Source organism: Sceloporus undulatus, chromosome 3, assembly GCF_019175285.1.
Source record: "Sceloporus undulatus isolate JIND9_A2432 ecotype Alabama chromosome 3, SceUnd_v1.1, whole genome shotgun sequence".
Lineage (NCBI taxonomy): Eukaryota > Metazoa > Chordata > Lepidosauria > Squamata > Phrynosomatidae > Sceloporus > Sceloporus undulatus.
Genome location: NC_056524.1, coordinates 43,302,330 through 43,320,778, shown reverse-complemented (window position 1 = coordinate 43,320,778; position 18,449 = coordinate 43,302,330). Strand labels below are relative to the sequence as shown.

The window sequence follows — 18,449 nt, the reverse complement described above, 5'->3', positions numbered from 1 at the left end:
TCTATCTTCATAAGAATGGGAAGCAATTGCTTATAGCAACACGAGATAAAGGAGTGAACTGCAGTTAATTCTACATGAAAATTTTAGAAAAGCAAAGCAGTGTTTCAGGGCCAAGCTTCCTTAACTTCCAGCAATGCAGGGCATATCCTGGAGCTACTTTATAACTTACGAAGTAGTATTCTTAATTCGGTTGGGTCCATGGTACAAACAGACTTTCAGATTGCCGCTTCTCACATGTCTTTCAATCTCGTTTTTCCAGTGATGAATTAGAGACGCAGGGCAGACAATCAGAGTGGAATGAGAATTGATAACACAGGAATCTTGAAACAAAACATTAAGAGGTGAATACAAGTGGGGCATGAAACAAAACAGTTTGGCACATGGAGTGCTTCTGTTCAGTGCTCCAGTCACTCCTGTTCTGTCTCCTCCATCTGTCAGCATTTTACAGCCCTTAAACATATTTGGTCTTCACTGAACCTTGGAGGGTTTTTTTGGCCAGGGCTTCTCCCTCCCCCCTCCCCCCCCCAAAAAGATTTTGTCTATTACTGTATTTCAAATCTTCCCTCAAACCAATACCTACCTTCTTATGGTGGTTGCTTCCATTTTCATATCAAAAGTCTAGCACTTGAAGAAGTGAGACTGAAATACCAGTTTGATTAATGCTGCTGTTGTTTTTTTAATCACTTCTATGGATAGCTGCCTCAGATACCACATTTCCTCTCTACACAGTTAGTATTTGTTGTTACTGTATGCCTTCCAATCATTTCTAATTTATGGTGACCCTAAGGCAAACCTATCATGGGGTTTTCTGGGTTTGAGAGTGTGTGACCCACCCAAGGTCACCCAGTGGGTTTACATGGTTGAGTGGGAATCCAGAGTCATAGTCCAATGCTCTAACCACTATGCCATGCTGGCTCTCAAACAACTAGTACAAGTGAATCTATTTTTATTATAGTAAGTTTGTTTGATCTTGGAAGCTAAACAGGGTGAGACCTGGTTAGTACTTGGATGGGAGACCAACATGAAATATTAAGTGCTGTAGGTTATATTTCATAGTAAGGCATTGGTAAACTAGCTCTGAATATTCCTTGCCTCAGAAATTTCTGTGAAACTCACAAAGTCACTATAAGTTAAGATGAAGACAAGGTATGTGCACATGCGCGCATGCACATGCACACAAATGGCAGTAGAATGATCAGTTATGTATTATTTCTGTACCTTGTCTTGACATCCACAGTTCTAGTTTCTTCTCTTTCACTTTCTCCTCTTCTCTCTGTTTAGACTTCTGGGCCAAGACAAGAGCAATCATTGTTAAGGTCTTCCCCAAGCCCATATCATCCGCTAGGAAGAAAAAGCAGCAGAGAAAAACAACAACAATTAGAAATGAGGACTGATGGGCATGATGAGTGCTGTACACTTTAACTCAGACTTAATTCTGGGTCTTTCATTTACAGTACTATATGATTCCACTTCAACTGCTATGGCTGCATGCTCTTGAACCCTGGGGTCTGCAGTCTGTTGAGCCACTAGAACTCTCTGGCTAAGAATTTTAAATAGCTCTCCATAAATTGTAAATCCCAGAACTCCACCAGATGTTGCCATGGCAGTTAAAGTAGAATTCATATAACTACATAGGTCGAAAAACACACTGCAGAAATAATCCATTTCGAGACCACTAACTACCATGGCTCAGTTGTAGGGAATCCTAGGAATTGTAGTTTATTGTTGTATCAGAGCTGTCTGACAGAGAAGGCTGAATGTCTCACAAAAATCCAGTTCCCAGAATTCCCTAGCATTGAACCAGGGCAGTTAAAGCAGTCTCAAAATGGATTATTTCTGCAGTGTATTTTGGAGTTTAGTGAGAAAGGACCTTCTATCCTATACTTAAAATAGTAAGTGAGACCCTATGATGGCCACTTTTCAGAGAAAATGTGAATCTGCCCACATGGACCATCCTGTTTAGCCACGTCTTAAGTTTACAGGACAGATAACCTCTAGCCCATGAGTTATACAGAGCTTACAGGCCTACCTCAACTGGCTCAGAGTTTCTCTTCCAACTGTCCCTGCCCACAGTTTTAAAGGCCACTACATCGGGCGCTTGTTATCCACTTGAGTTTGGTTCCAGGACCCCTGTGGATAACAAAATCCCATTAAATATAATGGAAAAGGGAAATGGTGTCTCTAATATAAAATGGAAAATCAAGGGTTGCTATTTGGAATGTATACTTTTTTTGAAGCCGTGGATAAAAAAAATCCGAGGATAAGGAGGGCCGATTGTATTATTGTCAAACAGAGAGCTTTTAAAAAGCCTAAATGACATATTCAAGGGGAGAAATCACTACAGGGGAAGAAATGGAAAACTCTCCCTATATGCTGTATGCCCCACAGCCCTTATGAAATGTCCATCTGACAGTAAATTCCTTCCTTGTCACCAACTGGATGTATTTACCTATTGGGAAAAACATGAGGTTGTTCCATCCATCTTATGTGGAAACAAATGAATATATCTCTGACATGCTGCTGTGGGATATTTTGCCAAAAAGCAATCTGGTTCCCAGGTCAATCCTCAAACCCCCTCCCCCCTCAATGTAGGGGTTCTAGTTGAACATTAAAGCTGTGATCCATTTACCTGGGAATAAGTCCCACTGAATTTAAAATAACTTATTTCTAAGTAGACATGTGAAAGGTTGTACTGTTATGATCCATGGCTCTGGAGTAACAACCTTAACTTATCCCAAGGGGAACCCAGTCCCTGCAAATACAAATTTGATCTAAACACAAGTCTTCTCATAATTCAGATTAATATGTTCTGTTCTAAAGCAGAGCTCTGGAAATATATATATTTTAAAGAACTCCATCTCTAGAATCCCAGCAGTATGGCCAAAACCGTAACTTGATGTCGTAGGCTCTCTCTCCCTTATCCAACATACTGTATATCTTGAACACAAGGCTACTTTCACTGCAAGTGTCTTTTGAAAAGCATATACTACAGAATCATGAATTGCTTAAAACATTCTTACCCAATATCCCACCACAAGGTTTCTGATTTTCCCGCCACAGGAGCCATCCAAGTGCCTGCTTTTGATGTAGCAGCAGGGACACCTGAGAAAATCAGTCATAAGGTGCAAAATTAATTTCCAGGTAAAATTTTCTTAAATGTGTATAATCTACTGTCTAAGCCTACAAAGTAACCAGAATATACATGCTCCTACTTTATTTGTAGCAGATTTCACCCTTACTGTGGTTTCAGTAATACACAACATTTCATATAGTAAAAGTTGTTTCATTTGTTTATAAAAATGATTTTATGCTATGCTTCCTTGAGCAGCAAAAATAGGAATCAGGGTAGATACCAATAAGCTCCATAACTGCTTTGCTTCTAAAATGACATAGCAATGAGTGCTTCCAAATTGTTTAAACTTCAATACTGTGACAATATTAACCTACATATGACAATTTTCTTGTTTTAAAAATTCTTTAATATTATCAAGGTTAAAATGAGTCAATACAGCTACAATGAAGCTTCTGTTTCTACTCTGAGCATCTGGAGTTCTCTTCTAACAAACCAGCTTTTCTGTACCTTCTAATATCTATATCATATCTTCCCATCTGAGACCTACCAGCCTCTTAGATCCTCAGGTCAGGCCCCTTTCTGAATCCTACTACCTTCATAAGCATGTCTGTTTGGGATTGCCTTCTCAGTGGCTGCTTCTAGGCTCTGAAATTCTCTTTCCAGGCAGCCTAGACAGGCATCCCCCTTGCTGACTTTCCATCAGCAGGCAACGACTTTTTTGTTTTCTTTTTATTCCAATAGGTTTTCAAGGACTGAATATTTTTCAAGTGCTGTAATGCTTTTAACTGCAATGGTCTTAAATTGCTTTTTATTAGTTTACTGGTATATTTTAAATTGTTCTAACATTTTAATGAGTTTAAATATATTTAAATTTTAATATTTTAATGTTTTAATTTACACTGTGTTTGTCTTAATGTGCAAATCATCATCAGTCACAGTTCCGAGGGGAAAAAGGTGGGATATAAATAGTTCATGTTCCTCCTCTTCCTCATCATCATGGGTGGAATCTCCAGATGTTTTGCTCCACACTCCCATCAGCCCTAGTCACTATAGCCAACAGTATGGTATGTTGGTTGTTGCAGTCCAAAAATAACTAAAGGTCTAATTGCTCACACCAATCTACATTTTCAATTTTCTGTGTCTTAGTGATGAACTTCCTATATTCTAAAGACTATAAAATGAAATTATCCTCAGGAAAAAAAGGAAAATAACAAGAAATAGAACAAAGGAGTTCAGTTCATTTTTCAGAAATCAATAGGCCAGATAAGCTTCAAGTTGCAAAGGAAGCTCAGAGGTAGCAGGGTTATTAAAACTAGAAGACTGCAGTCAAACTGTTCCAACCTGTTTTCTCTTGTTTTTAATGGAAGCATTAAACATTTGAAGGCACACTGCTGAAATACTTTTTAGCTTTAGTAAAGCTAGCAAAACACTGGAAGTGAAAAGATTATAGGGAAGAAACCTCATGTTGGTTTTTTTGGACTTTACTCACCCTCAACCCAAATGGATCCTCAACCACTTCCTTCTCTGTGGGGCAGGACTCGAGAGATTTATGAAGCTGGTTAATTGCATCACTTGTGGCATTATACACAGCCTGAAGACGTTCTTCAGTCATTTGCCCTCCATAAAGGGCCTGCATATGGGAATCCTCTGGAAGAAAGTATAAGGAAAGCCAAATAACAAGGAGTAACATCAGTGATTCTTAAATGAAAGTGAAAGCTCAGTGGTTAGGGTAGAACAGTGGAAAACCAAAGAGTAAAACTAAATAGGTGTTTACTACATGCTATTGTCTTCTCTTTCCACCAGTAAACAGAACAGCCAATAAAATAAATATCATATATTACAAAGATTGTGTAAAAAAGAAGAAGGAAACATGAGCTCTCCAGAAATTACTGGGAATGCAACTTCCCTCAGCACCAGGCAGGACAGACAATGGTGAGGAATTATGGGAGCAGCAGGCCAAAAGCATTGGGAAAACCACACATTGTGCACTCCATGAAATGAAACTATTTTGCTTTTAGTCACACCATCAGTAATTGCATAAATTCCAATAGTTTATATTCACACTGGGGGTACACCCTCCCACTTTTACCTGTAGTGTTACTACAGTGATGACTAGATCCCAAAGGAAGATGGAGCTCTAAGGAATTGACTGCATGCTGCTTCTGGAATGGTTCTGGCCCTCCTCTCATCACAGTATTTTGTGGCTCAATGGGATTGGGCTCCGTCTCTTCCTGCTGGATATGGTTCACCTCTCCTGATGGACAAAATCCAGTTGAAATATGAAGAAAACAGGGCATGGTACAGTTATGGACAGTATAATTTTAGACTGCATGTGGTGGGAAATATAAGTCCATGTTTCAATCTATTTTTAAAACTTTGGAGATAAAATTTTTCATTAAAGAAGATAAGTCTCTTCATTGAGCTGGAATCTTTTTGGTGCTTTCTTTCTTTCACATTTGAGTGCGTTCAAAAATAGTTTCCTCAATGGCAAACTAAAGTAATGCAGTCAAGTACAGTCAGCCCTATGTATTGGCGGGGGTTCGGTTCCAGATCCCAAATAACATGGGGCCTCAAATCCCATTCGCGTCAATGGACACTGATGTGCTTTGATGATAAAGGGGTGGGGCCATCCACAGATGCTCCAATCTGCGGATGGCTAACCCACCAATACAGAGGGCTGACAGTGAACAGTTTATAAATTGTCTGCTGTGCATGTTTGTGTCCATGAAATAATGAACTGTTAACAGAGTTTCTATTTGCTAAGACCACATGATAGATTTCAACAGTCGCAAACCCAGAGTAACTACTGACATACTGGATGAAAATTAGGTTGCCATGTCTCAACAAGAGTAACTACAGAGCTGGATAATAACAATACTTGGCACCAATATATTGTTGTTTTTTAAAAAGCAAGCTTTCTGGTCCTTCAGTACTGTTAACATGTGTTCCAAAACCTAAGATAGTGGAAGAATCAGAAGAATTCAAAAATCATCCTGGCTAGATGTCAAAAGGCATGGGTTCTGTTGCTGCTAGAGTCCCAAAAGGGAGACTGGTTTGAAAAGTCAGCTTTAGATGTGGTGCTTTTAGGTTTCATCTTAAGGTATGTAGAAACAATTGCCTATCCCAAGCCTGTAGGACCACAGGACTCCAACCCCTATTATAGACAAATTATCTGTTCTTTTCAAAAGAAAAAGCTGAGGACCATCAAGTGCACTTTGTTCACAAAGTAATTATGATTTTCAGAATTATCACACTAATTAGCTTGGGGGGGGGGGAAGCCTATTGCCTAAATCTATTCCTCAAAGCAAACTGCCTTTTCTCCCTTTTTAATTTAACAGCATTGTAGCAGCAGGAGTTACAGCTTCTGGTGGACTAATATGAATTGTAATTGCCTAGGTCTATCTTAGACTTGGAGTACTGCCTCCAAATTAATTAATATTTTAATATGAATTACAATATTAAATATTAAAATTAAAAACATGAATTAATATACTCACCACTCTTCACACTTTCTTCTGCCTCCAACTTAAGAGAGCTAAGTGCAGATTCCAGCTCCTCCACTTGCTTTAATAATCGCTCACCTTTATCTGGCAGTGCCTGCACATTCACCAATTTCAATGTTTTCTACAAACAGCCGGGAAAGATATGTTATAGATGACCTAAACAGCAGTGCACAACAATAACAGGAATTTCAATGTTTTTTACACAATGTGTTACAACATACACAAAATTCCACTCTTCCTCTCTTATCCATTCTCTTCCTACATTTACTGCTACCTTTGAAGAAAGCAGAGTCCCACCAAACAATGAGAAGAGTATAACGACAGAACATGATTAAGGAAGTAGAAGAGGAACTGTTCCAGTATGCTGCTATTCTCATTTTCTCAGTCTGCTCAGTACAATACCACTAGCATTAACTTATATGGTTATTAAAAGATTCCAGTTTTCTAATTGTCCAAATAGTAAACTTCCTGCATAGAAACATTTCCACACAGAAATATACACTGTCAAATACTTCAACCTCAACTGTTCCTTTCATTTACTAATAAAGTCAAAAGGAAGACAATTAAGTGTTACCTACAGGGTGAAATGCATATTTGAAACAGGCTTAATGGCTTCACCTGAATTCCATAGTCAGATATGTGACATCCTTTGTACAACCTAGATATGAGGAAAAGCCTGAGACCATATAGCATTTCCCAAGCTGATGCCCTCAAGATAGGTTGGAATATAACTTCTGCCATTCCACACCATGTCGGCAACTGTGATTCAACACATCTGGAGGGAACCAGGTGGGAAAAGAAAGATTTAGTATAGCAGCGGAGTGGATTGGTAATAAAGGCTTAAAAGTTTGCTATTTCAACACAGGAAATTTGTCAATGACATTGGAAATGGGTGAACAGATCTAGAAAGCTTAACTACACAAGTGTGCCATAGCAAGAGAGACCTTTTTCTGTTTCAGCTCAGCTGAAAGTTGCTGGTGAAGAACTTTAGAATCCACATTTTCTGCCTTTTGCAAAGAGTTCTGTTCTGGCAATACGGAAGATGAGTTGGTTTGATTGCCATCCTTTCCTTGCTGCAAATCAAATCCTTGCAGAACAGGTAACTTGGAGGGCACAAATATGTCACATTTACTACTGTTAACATTTTTACTGGTACAGTTTTTCTCTGCCAGAATGATTCCCTTTTGTAATAGCACTGATGATCTCTCTGAGTTTCCTTTACAATGTGCTCCAGCAATGAAGCCTGGTAATTGCTGAACAGTTACAAGGTCGCTAGGCATTACTATCTTCTCTTCAGCTTCACAACTGCCACTTGCTTTCATTGTTATACTTTTGTCTTTGCAGGTTTCTGGAACCCCCTTGCCATGCTGCTGCTCATTCATGGGCCTTCCACTGGGTTTTTGGCTACTGAAGCCTGGTAATGATTGCTCCAATCTTTTTTTCCTTCTGTACATTATCTTCAGCAGATCTCACATCATGTCTGGTGTAACCAGGGGGCATTTCAGACTTTCTGCTCAGATAAGATTTGTGTCCCTTCAAAGATATTGCTTTCTCCATTCCAGTCACAGACTCACTTGATTTTGTTTGATTTTCTATATCTCTCCTGCATGAATTTCCACTCTTTTCTCCAAACTGTGAGTTCTTGATCTTCACATCTGTTGGAAGCTCTTTCCTGTTAGATTCAGGTGATAATTTCTGACAAGCCTTTTCACCAAACTCTACAACCTCTTTTTTCTCATGTTCATTTTTAATTGAATTTTTGTCCCCTCTGTCATTCATCTCTTTGACAGATGATGGCTCATGGTTCTTGTTTGGTACTTTAAATGGATTTCTTTGATTTCTGTGATCATAGATCAATTCTACCATTTGTTGAGATGGTGGTTTGATTGGGACAGTCTTACATTTTGAATCCTGTTAAAAATAAAAAATCCAGATAAAATCTGAATTTATCTACCATATACATAAGATTCCATGAATATTACAGCCTTGTGTTCATTGTGCTCCTGGTGAACAGTTCTACAGGAAATGACAGTCAGCATAAAAATTGGTATCTAAAGCATTGTACTTCTAGTATTTGCAAAGGTTCTGTTATGAGCACTGACAAGTTTCTGTAATCACTGATGAAATCACATGGATACTGCTCTAGACTACCCTGTACAATTCCTCATCCTTCATATTAACTGGCATTACTAGTACTAGCTACAATAGCCATTGAAATCCACAAACATCTGGATAATTTCAACCGGAAAGAAGAAACCCTTAAAATGAACAAATTTTGGCTACCAGTCCTGAGGAATAGCAAAATAAGGACTCAGCAAGTGCAAATGGGAAACCATTCAGAGTCAGGGGCTTTCCCAGCAGATAATGATCACCAGTTAGCAGACACTAATCTTCTTTTGCATTAGCCTCCCAGCTTGAGGCCAGCCATCAGCACAGAACAATACACATGCAAATCACTCCTGCATTCCCAGGCTCACACAGTATATATACATCCAACTTTTTCCAGGCAAAGCATTCTCTGAAGATGCCAGCCACAGATGCTGGTGAAACATCAGGAAGAAAATTTTCTAGAACATGGCCACATAGCCTGAAAAACCCACAAAAAAACATGGATGCCGGCCATGAAAGCCTTTGACTTCACATAAGAAAGGATTTATCTTTTAGAAATTTCTTATAAAAGCATTTAGCCTAAACACTCAAACTTAATATAGAAGTACACAGCTACACTTCAAAAGCTTAATATCTCAAAAGTACTGGCAAAATATAAAGCTTAATTGGCAGTGAGGTATTTTTACCTGCCATGGAACACTTCCACACCATCTCTTCCCTTCCAGTTTAGCTTTAATGCATCGATAGAACAACCTAGTAAACAAAATACAGATTGTCAAGCTACTATTAATACTTTTGATCAGGCATTGGCAACCTGCGGCCTGCAGGCCGGATCCGGCCCACCAAGGCCTTCCCGCCGGCCCCTGCGCAGTCCTGACGGCGATTGCCCCCATTTTCGCGCCGCTCCAGGCGCCATTTTGTTTTTCAAAATGGCGGCCGAAGTCTCGCATGACCTTAGGATGGCAAAGGTCACATGAGACTTCGGCCATCATTTAGAAAAACAAAATGGCGGCGCCCATCTAGGAGGCCCGGTGCAGCCCCTGGAGCACTCCAACAGGGCTCCAGGGGCTGCAGCGGACCTGCATCGGGCTCCACCTTGCTCTCTGCCCTCCTCCTCCTCCTCCTCCCTATGAATAGAAGCGCAGGGAAAGGAGGAGGAGGAAGAAGGAGGAGCCAGCTGGCCAGCAAGAGAAAGCCAGAGAGAGATTGGTTGCTTCATTAGGGGAGGGGGTTAGCCTTCTATTCTGAATTGCATTTTAGTAGTTTCCATGCTTGTAACTGTTATTATTATTATTTACTTGCCCTTGGTGTTCTCTTTGCAAAAACTCCTCTCAGCACTTTGTGCTTTTCTGGGTTGAGACAGTGTGCATGCTTTCTCCCTTCTATTCTGAATTGCATTTTAGTAGTTTCCATGCTTGTAACCATTATTATTATTATTTACTTGCCCTTGGTGTTCTCTTTGCAAAAACTCCTCTTAGCACCTTGTGCTTTTCTGGGTTGAGACAGTGTGCATGCTTTCTCCCTTTTATTCTGAATTGCATTTTAGTAGTTTCCATGCTAGTAACTATTATTATTATTATTATTATCATCATCATCATCATCATCATCATCATCATCACTCCGGGGCAGAGCATGCGGCCGCGCACCTGGAGGGTGGAAGCTCCACCCCCAGCATGTGGCCCTGCCCCCAGAGGGTGGAAGCTCCACCCCACTGCTTCGGCCCCCCAGTTGTCTGAGGGACAGCAACCCGGCCCCCGGCTCAAAAAGGTTGCCTACCCCTGCTTTTGATGCATCCTTCCCTATTGTATGAATGTCTAAACATCAATGAGTCTTTTGAAAATATACCTGTATGCATCTTTCTCCTGTTCCTTCATCAAAACTTGCAGGTCCACTATATATTGTTCATGTACCAAGCAATGAGAAGGGCAAAGCCTATGTTAAGAAATAATGTTATTTACAGTTATAAACAGGAAAATATAGGGGTCACTGAAAGTCCATCTGTAAAATTTAAATGCCCATAAAACAAATCTAGCGGTAGCCATCTTGGCCATATAGCTAAGTACAATAACATCAAAAATCCACAAAACACTGATACCTTTGTCAGACCAACCAAACTGCACAAAATACATGATGCAAACTTTCAAAGCTCCACTGGCTTCTTCATCTTGCAAAAGTGTTAAAAATCAAATAGGAGAAAGAGAGAAAAAATTAACGAGGTTCTATTATCTCTTCAATAGTGTGGAAACTTGGTGCAAAATATTTTATCTCTGGCTATTAGCTGCATATTGCAGAATGGATGCCAATCTGCACAAACATTTATATTAGTATCAATACTGACATGAATACACATAACACTCCCTTAGGCAGCCTCCTCCTCTCAGGTGTTTCACTTATTTAATTACCTTATTTATGTCAGTCTGGGTTTTTATAATAATAATAATAATAATAATAATATAATAATAATAGTTTATTTATATTTTCCTGCCTCTCCCAGATAGATCGAGGAGGGATTACAGTTCACTAAAATACACATAAAACACATTGATAAAATAGAATAACAAAAGGATTTTCTCATGTAATTCTTAGTAACAGAATTTTTACTTTAACATATGGGCACAAGGATAACAGCCTATAATTCCTAGCCCTTGGGCTTTAAGAAAAGTATTCAACTTACTCTGTAGGGAGCACAAATCCACATGGTTGCTGGCCTTGGACTCCACACATGTAAAAGCTCTTGTCTTTGCTTGGCCCATCCCGGATACCTGTCTTCAAAACACAGGGATGCCCTGAGCAAGAATAAAGAGTGAGAGAGAAAACATAAATGGAAGTAAGAGGACACAATGGCGGGTTACAGACCACCATTAAAGTACGCACAGAGCGCGTACTAGGGTTAGGAAGGGGCGGTGCTTCCGCACCCCCCTAAGCCTAGCACGTGCTCTGCACGCACAAAATTCTGGCGGCCGTTCCACACGGCCACCGCCATGATGGCGTCATGAACACGCCGCCTCCAAACGAGGCGGCGCGGACGTGATGCCATCACTCCACGCAAGGGCGATTAATGCGCCCTTTCGGCAGAGCAGGAAGGAGCTCCGAAATGGAGCTCCTTCCTGGTTTGCGTTGCTGGTGCAGCCGCGTGAAGGCTGCACCAGCGACGCAAATCAGAAAGGGGCCGAGTGGCCCCTTTCTGGGAGTCCCCGCTGCCGTTGGGGTGTCCTTGGGGCTTGAAGCCCCAAGGACACTCCTTTTCAGGCTACGGGGAAGGGGCCTTTTGCCGCTTCCCCGCGGCCCGAAAGCGGCGTATCGGGGCCTCAGCGGCTGCCGTTCTAGACACTGAGGCCCCGATACACTGGGGAAAGGCGCACCTACAGGCCGCCCCAAAGGGGCGGTCTGTAATGCTTCTTTGTCTCAGCTGATTCCAAATCTTATCTCACTTCAAGGATCCACACAAATGTATGTTTACTACATATTTTCACCCTTCCTCCAAGGGGTGGATTTCTACCTCCATTTACCCTCCCAACAACTCTGTAAGGTAGTTTGGGTTAAGAGAGAGTTACTAATATACCTAAAGTAGCCACTTCTTTCACGTTCTTTAGCCTTGCACTCTTTGAAAGGAGCCATCATAAAGTAGCACTGGACCAGCAGAAGTGAAAGCACACAAATCCCATGGTCACTGGCTATCCAACCATGATGGGATGTACTCTTACACTCTCTCAGCCTCTGAGGAAGACAGAGGAAAGAAACCCCTGTGATATGTTTACCTTAGGAATGCTATAAGGTGGAAATAACTTGAAGGCACATAACAATTATGTCTCTTTATCTTTCTGCATAGACACTGATGTATACACATTTTTGCTATTTTGGCAATACACTTCCCTTTAAAAAAATGATGAATTAGTAACCACCAAAGTGAAAACAGAAAGATTTGAAGATCTGTAACAAGGCCAGCAATACCATTGTGCAGAACAAGGTAAATCTCTCAGATGCAGATTTTAGATATTGTTAAAGGGAAGCAAAGACTCATTTTTATCACAGAATCTTAGAGTTGGAAGAAACCACAAGGGCCATCCAGTCCAATCCCCTGCGATATACAATATGATAGGAACATCCAAAATTACTGCATTGGTTTTGTTTAGTATGTTATGATCATATTTTCTATGCCTACAGATAAGGAGAAATGCCAGTAGGACCTGCTTTTCCATGTGTCAAAATAACCCATATCACTTCCAGTATCATATACCTTTGGGGCATTGTTTGTTGATCTGCCCCAAACATCAAAATGATTAGGGCCAGCCCTGCTAGATAGCCAATTAGTCACTGTGAATGATTTTGAGAGTTGGACTATGATTCTTGAGAACAGGGTCTGAATCCCCACTCAGCCATTAAACCCACTGGGTGACCCTGGGTAAGTCACACTCTCTCAGCCTCAGGGGCAATGGAAAACTCCATCTGAAGAAACTTACTAAGAAAACCCTGTCATAGATTTGCCTGCCTATCTATCTATCTATCATAGCTAGTTTGCTGGCTATGAAAGAACCAGATAAAATCCTAAACAGCAAAGACATACCACTGAACACTAAAGTGAGAATTGTCCAAGCCATTGTATTTTCCATCACATCATGTATGAATGTGAGACCTGGACAGTGAAGAAGGCAGAGGAGAAAGAAAATAAACTCATTTGAGATGTGATGCTAGAGAAGAGCAGCCAAAAAGACAAACGGGTTCTTGAACAAATCAAGCCTGATCTCCCCTTGGAAGTCAAGATGATCATATTGAGGTTGTCGTACTTTGGTCACATCATGAGATGGCACAGCTCACTATAAAAACAATAATGCTAGGGAAGGTAGAGGGGAAAAAAAGGAGGGGGAAAACCACAAGCAAGTGGGTCCAGTGTGCTTTTACTGAGCAAAAGAGTCCTAAGTATGGAGCCTTTGCAGCATAGATACACCTTGGGTGTCTATTACTTATTGTTTGGGGGTGCCAGGGGCTCTGTACTTAGGGCTCTTTAACTCAATAAAAGCACACTGGACCCACTTTAATTGCTTTATGAAGTTTAGTGAGGCATTAGAAGAATTCTAAAACAAAACTGCAAACCTTGAGCCATGGCAGCTAAAGCAGCATCAAACTGTTGTAATTGTGTAGTTGTTGTGTGCCTTCAAGTCATTCCCAACTTATAGGGAATCACAGAAACATAGAGCTGGAAGAGACCTCAAAGGCCACCAAGTACAACCCCCTGCGCTGGAAATAATGTGGTTTCAAACCACTTTAAGTGCAGTTTGTGGTTGTTGTATGCCTCCAAGCTATCTTTTTTAAAACTTAGTGACTTTATCACAGGGTTTTCTTGGCAGATTTCTTCAGAGGGGGTTTGCCATGGCCATCCCCTGTGGCCCAAAACACTGCAGAAATAATAATCCAGTTCGAGACCACTTTAACTGCCCTGGCTCAATGCTAGGGAATCCTAGGAATTGTAGTTTGTGTTGGCACTGGAGCTCCCTCTGACAGAGAAGGCTAAATGTCTCACAAAACTACAGTTCCCAGGATTCCCTAGCACTGGAAGTGGTCTCAAACTGGATTATTTCTCCAGTGTGTTGGGGACCCTGAGGCTGAGAGAGCGTGACTTGTCCAAGGTCTCCCAATGGTGCTTTTTTTAATGCTGAGTAGGGAAATCTGTGATCCAGCACTCAAACCACTGCACCACACTGGAATCCTGGGATCTGTAGTTTCCATCCCTGTGGGATCCTGGGATCTGTAGTTTCCATCCCTGTGGGATCCTGTGATCTGTAGTTTCACCAGGCTTTTACCCTTCCCTGCCCAAGAGTGCTGGTGCCTCACAAAAACTACCAATTCCCAGGATTCTGTAGGAAGGAGCCACAGTCATTAAAGTGATGTCAATCTGGATTATTTCTACAGTGTGGCTGCACCCCAGTCATTTCCCCCCTCCCCTTAACCTAACCCCACCTTCAATATGGGGCCTTCCCCATGTGCCTCACCGTGTGCTGAGCACAAGACCTTCTCCATGAAAGAGGGCACAAAGGCTGCTACTGCAGCTGAGCTCCTCCTTCCTCCTCAACCCGGGAAAAAATGAAACCCAACCTCAGTCAGTATCACGTCCCCGCTCTCTCCGTTTCCGGAGCTGCCAATCAAGGCCCGCTGAGCCAATCACAACGGCGGCTCACGAAATTGGAGGCGGGGCTTTAGCCCTTCGAGTGTAAAGGGGAAATGGAGGGAGTGAAGGGGCGGGTCTCCGAGTCTGTTTCTGGCCAATCAAGGAGCGCGAGAGGTACCCGGCGGTGAAAGGAGGAAGCGCGATTGGCCGGAGAGGCAGCCAATACATTCATACCGCTGTAGCCTCCGCGCTGGCGAATAGAAGGGCAACGTTTGGACGCGTTGGCGGCGGAGGAGTTTCCCTGAGGAAATGGCTGGCAGGGCAAGAGAAGAAGCCCCAGCCGCTTCTTCCATGAGAAAGATAGACGCTGCCTGTATTTCAGTCTGAAAAAAGTTCTTTTGGGGGAGCATAACTCTTGTGTGTGTATATTTATTTTATTTTATTTATTTAGGTATTTATATCCCGCCCTTCAGCCCTAATGGCTCTCAGGGCGGCTTACAATTAATAGTACGTATAGATGTAAAATGTGTGTATATATACTGTACATGTATATATGTGTGTGTGTGTATGTACACACACTGTGTAAAATGTGCATGTGTATATACACACACACAGACATATAGACACATATATACAAATGTCACGCACACACGCATATATACATTTTATACACATACACACATTTTATATGCACGCACACAGATACACACATATGTTTATATATATGTGTGTGTGTGTGTACACACACGTGTGTGTGTGTATATATATATATATGTACACATACACTTATCTCTCCATATTTGCAGCTTTGAGTTTTGTGGTTTTGATTATTCATGGATTTGATGAATATGTTCTCTCTAGGAATATTTAGGTCCTCCAACTCTATGGTCAATTTTAACTAAAAGTTGCCCTGAAAGGCCATCACTAATAAATAATAATAAAACTTTTATTTATATCCCACTTTTCTGTGACAGGACAATCAAAGCGGCTCACAACACATTAAAATCCACACTTACAAAATTATGTCCCAAATTCCCCCCCCCTTAAAACAGGATTAAACAAATTACAATTAAAACAGCTATTAAAAACACAATAAAATACAGCGAGGACAGAGCAGTGGGTTGATACATGATGCAGGGGGCAGTCATTCCGTGGCTGGGCACTTTAAGCAGGAAAGGCCTGCCAGAAGAGATCCGTCTTGACAGCTTGTTTAAAACTGTCTAAGCTGCCAATTTGATGGATCTCGTCTGGCAGACCCTTCCATAGTTTGGGAGCAATTGCAGAGAAGGCCCTCTGGGAGGTAGCAGTTAGTCTGGTTTTTAAAGGCTGCAATAGATTCCTCCCAGAAGACCTGAGGGTGCAAGGCGGATTATATGGAAGCAGGTGATCCCTCAAATAGGTTGGACCCAAGCCAGGTAGGGCTTTAAAGGTTATAACCACACCTTGTACTGTGCCCGGAAACTAATAGGTAGCCAGTGAAGAGATTTTAGGACGGGTGTTATTCGGTCACTCCTAGTTTTTCTGGTGACCAGCCTGGCTGCCATATTTTGCACTAGTTGAAATTTCCGGACTAGGCACAAGGGTAGCCCCATGTAGAGTGCATTACAGAAATCAAGTCATGAGGCTACCAGTGAATGTACAACAGTTTCTAGGTCCTTTACTTCCAGGAAAGGGTGCAGCTGGCATATGAGCCGGAGCCAATAGCAGGCGCTCCTGATTGTCGCATTCACTTGGTTCGTCATGTGAAGCGACGGATCTAGGAGCACCCCCAGACTGCAAACACAGTCCTTTGAGGGGAGCGTGATCCCATCTAGGACTGGAGGTTGCAACCCTATACCTGGTTTGGGGGCCCCTACTGTAAGTACCTCTGTTTTTTCTGGATTCAGCCTGAGTTTGTTTTTCTTCATCCAGCCCATTACCACTTCAAGACACTGATTGAGGGGGAAAATGCCATGTGTTGTCATAGCTGCTGATCAGGACATGGAGAAATATATTTGGGTGTCATCAGCGTACTGATAACACCCTGCCCCATGTCTGCAAATGATTTCCCCCAGTGGCTTCATATAAATGTTGAATAGCATCGGGGACAGTATGGTGCCTTGAGGGAGTGACTGTCCCCGAGCATCACCCTCTGGAATCTACCCGAGAGGAAGGACTGGAATCACTGGAGTGCAGTGCCACCAATTCCTAATTCTTCTAGCGATCACTGACCTAGTGATCCCTAGAGGGGACACTCCACTAGGCCTTTGTAGCTCCTCCAGTGCCGTTCTATGGTCAGTGTCTGTCGGACGTTGACCCCAGAGTTGCCCTGAAGGACCTAAAGATTCCTAGAGAGGTGTCCTCTCAGGTAAAAACATGGTGTTTTTGTTATTTGTGGTTCTTTCATATTCACGAGGGTCTTGTGCCCCTAAACCTAGCAAATATAGAGGGACAAATTGTGTGTGTGTATATATATATAGTAGTTATTCACAGTTATTCACAGAATAATGGCACTTTCATGTTTCATCTCAACATTGTGTGAAAACCATTAGCGGGATTATCACAGGTTATTCACAGGATAATAGAAGTTTGAACATGACACGTGAAAATAATTAGCGCAATTATCATGTGTTAATCACCATTTATATTTCCAATTGTCCCCCGTGTGATAAACTCCTATGTCTTGGAATATATAGACTAGGGTTTTCTTTGCATTTGAAAAAAAAAAGTTTTTATGTGTAAGGGGGGGATTGTATATATTGTTGTATTTTTTAAAGGTTGTACGCCGCTTTGATTGTGGTAACAGAAAGTGGGATATAAATAAAAGTTTTATTTATTTATTATTTATAATACAGAAAACCATACCTCCTTTCTTACACTCGGGGTGGGAATACAAAATAGATATGCAACAGACGCTTTGTGAAAATGATATTTCATTAGCTTAATTTTGTGCACAGTATAAAACAATACCATCCAACATAATGATGCAACAATATGGCAAGTGCTGAGTGTACCTATTTGACTATATCTTCTTCACACTATAAAAGTACAGTCTGTATCAAAGACTCAGTTTTTAGCAAAACCTCTTTTTCATTTTCAGTGATGAGCCAAAAAATATAAATACTGTAGAAACAACATTAACAGGTGTATCTAAACACATTTATCAATGCTAGTGACAGCTGCTCCATATTTCAGAACACACATTCTATACAGAATTAAAGTTTCACGGCAGTGTTGTAAAGGCATAATTTGGATCAAAGGCTAGATAAAAGGCTTGAATAAAAGTTTCAAGGCAGTGCTGTAAACATAATTTGGAAAAGAGGCTTGCACATTTCCTATCAGTATAGTCCTAGTTGAGTATGCTACATTTGCATTTATTCTGCTCAGGTATGAATCAAATTAAGTTCTCAGCCAATTTCTTACAGTCTTCAGACAAATTTCAGACTGATCAGATCAGACCACAGTTTGGAAAACTTTTCAATTAAAAGTAGCCAGCCAGCAGTGGCCACACTGATTTGGAGATCCAGAAATTGTGGATTAAAAAGATAACTACAGTGGTGCCTCGGGTTACGAAAGTAATTCGTTCCGCGGCCGCTTTCGTAACCCGAAAAGCCTTCGTAAGCCGAATTGCCATAGGCGCTAATGGGGAAAAGCCGCGTTTCGTGCGAAAAAGCGCCGAAAA

At 41.3% G+C, this 18,449-nt stretch overlaps 1 protein-coding gene across 1 annotated transcript in view; it reads right to left on the bottom strand.

The window, feature by feature from the left end:
* The window catches only part of TTF2 (transcription termination factor 2), a 28,567-nt gene extending 13,792 nt beyond the window's left edge, over positions 1 to 14,775 (bottom strand). The window contains 12 exon segments of the mRNA XM_042460222.1: positions 170 to 320; positions 1,219 to 1,341; positions 3,021 to 3,102; positions 4,563 to 4,720; positions 5,163 to 5,327; positions 6,571 to 6,697; positions 7,521 to 8,015; positions 8,017 to 8,487; positions 9,372 to 9,438; positions 10,531 to 10,617; positions 11,360 to 11,471; positions 14,673 to 14,775. Of these exon segments, the coding sequence (XP_042316156.1) occupies positions 170 to 320; positions 1,219 to 1,341; positions 3,021 to 3,102; positions 4,563 to 4,720; positions 5,163 to 5,327; positions 6,571 to 6,697; positions 7,521 to 8,015; positions 8,017 to 8,487; positions 9,372 to 9,438; positions 10,531 to 10,617; positions 11,360 to 11,471; positions 14,673 to 14,700 (2,066 nt within the window). The 5' untranslated portion in view covers positions 14,701 to 14,775.
* Positions 14,776 to 18,449: the final 3,674 nt, after the last annotated feature.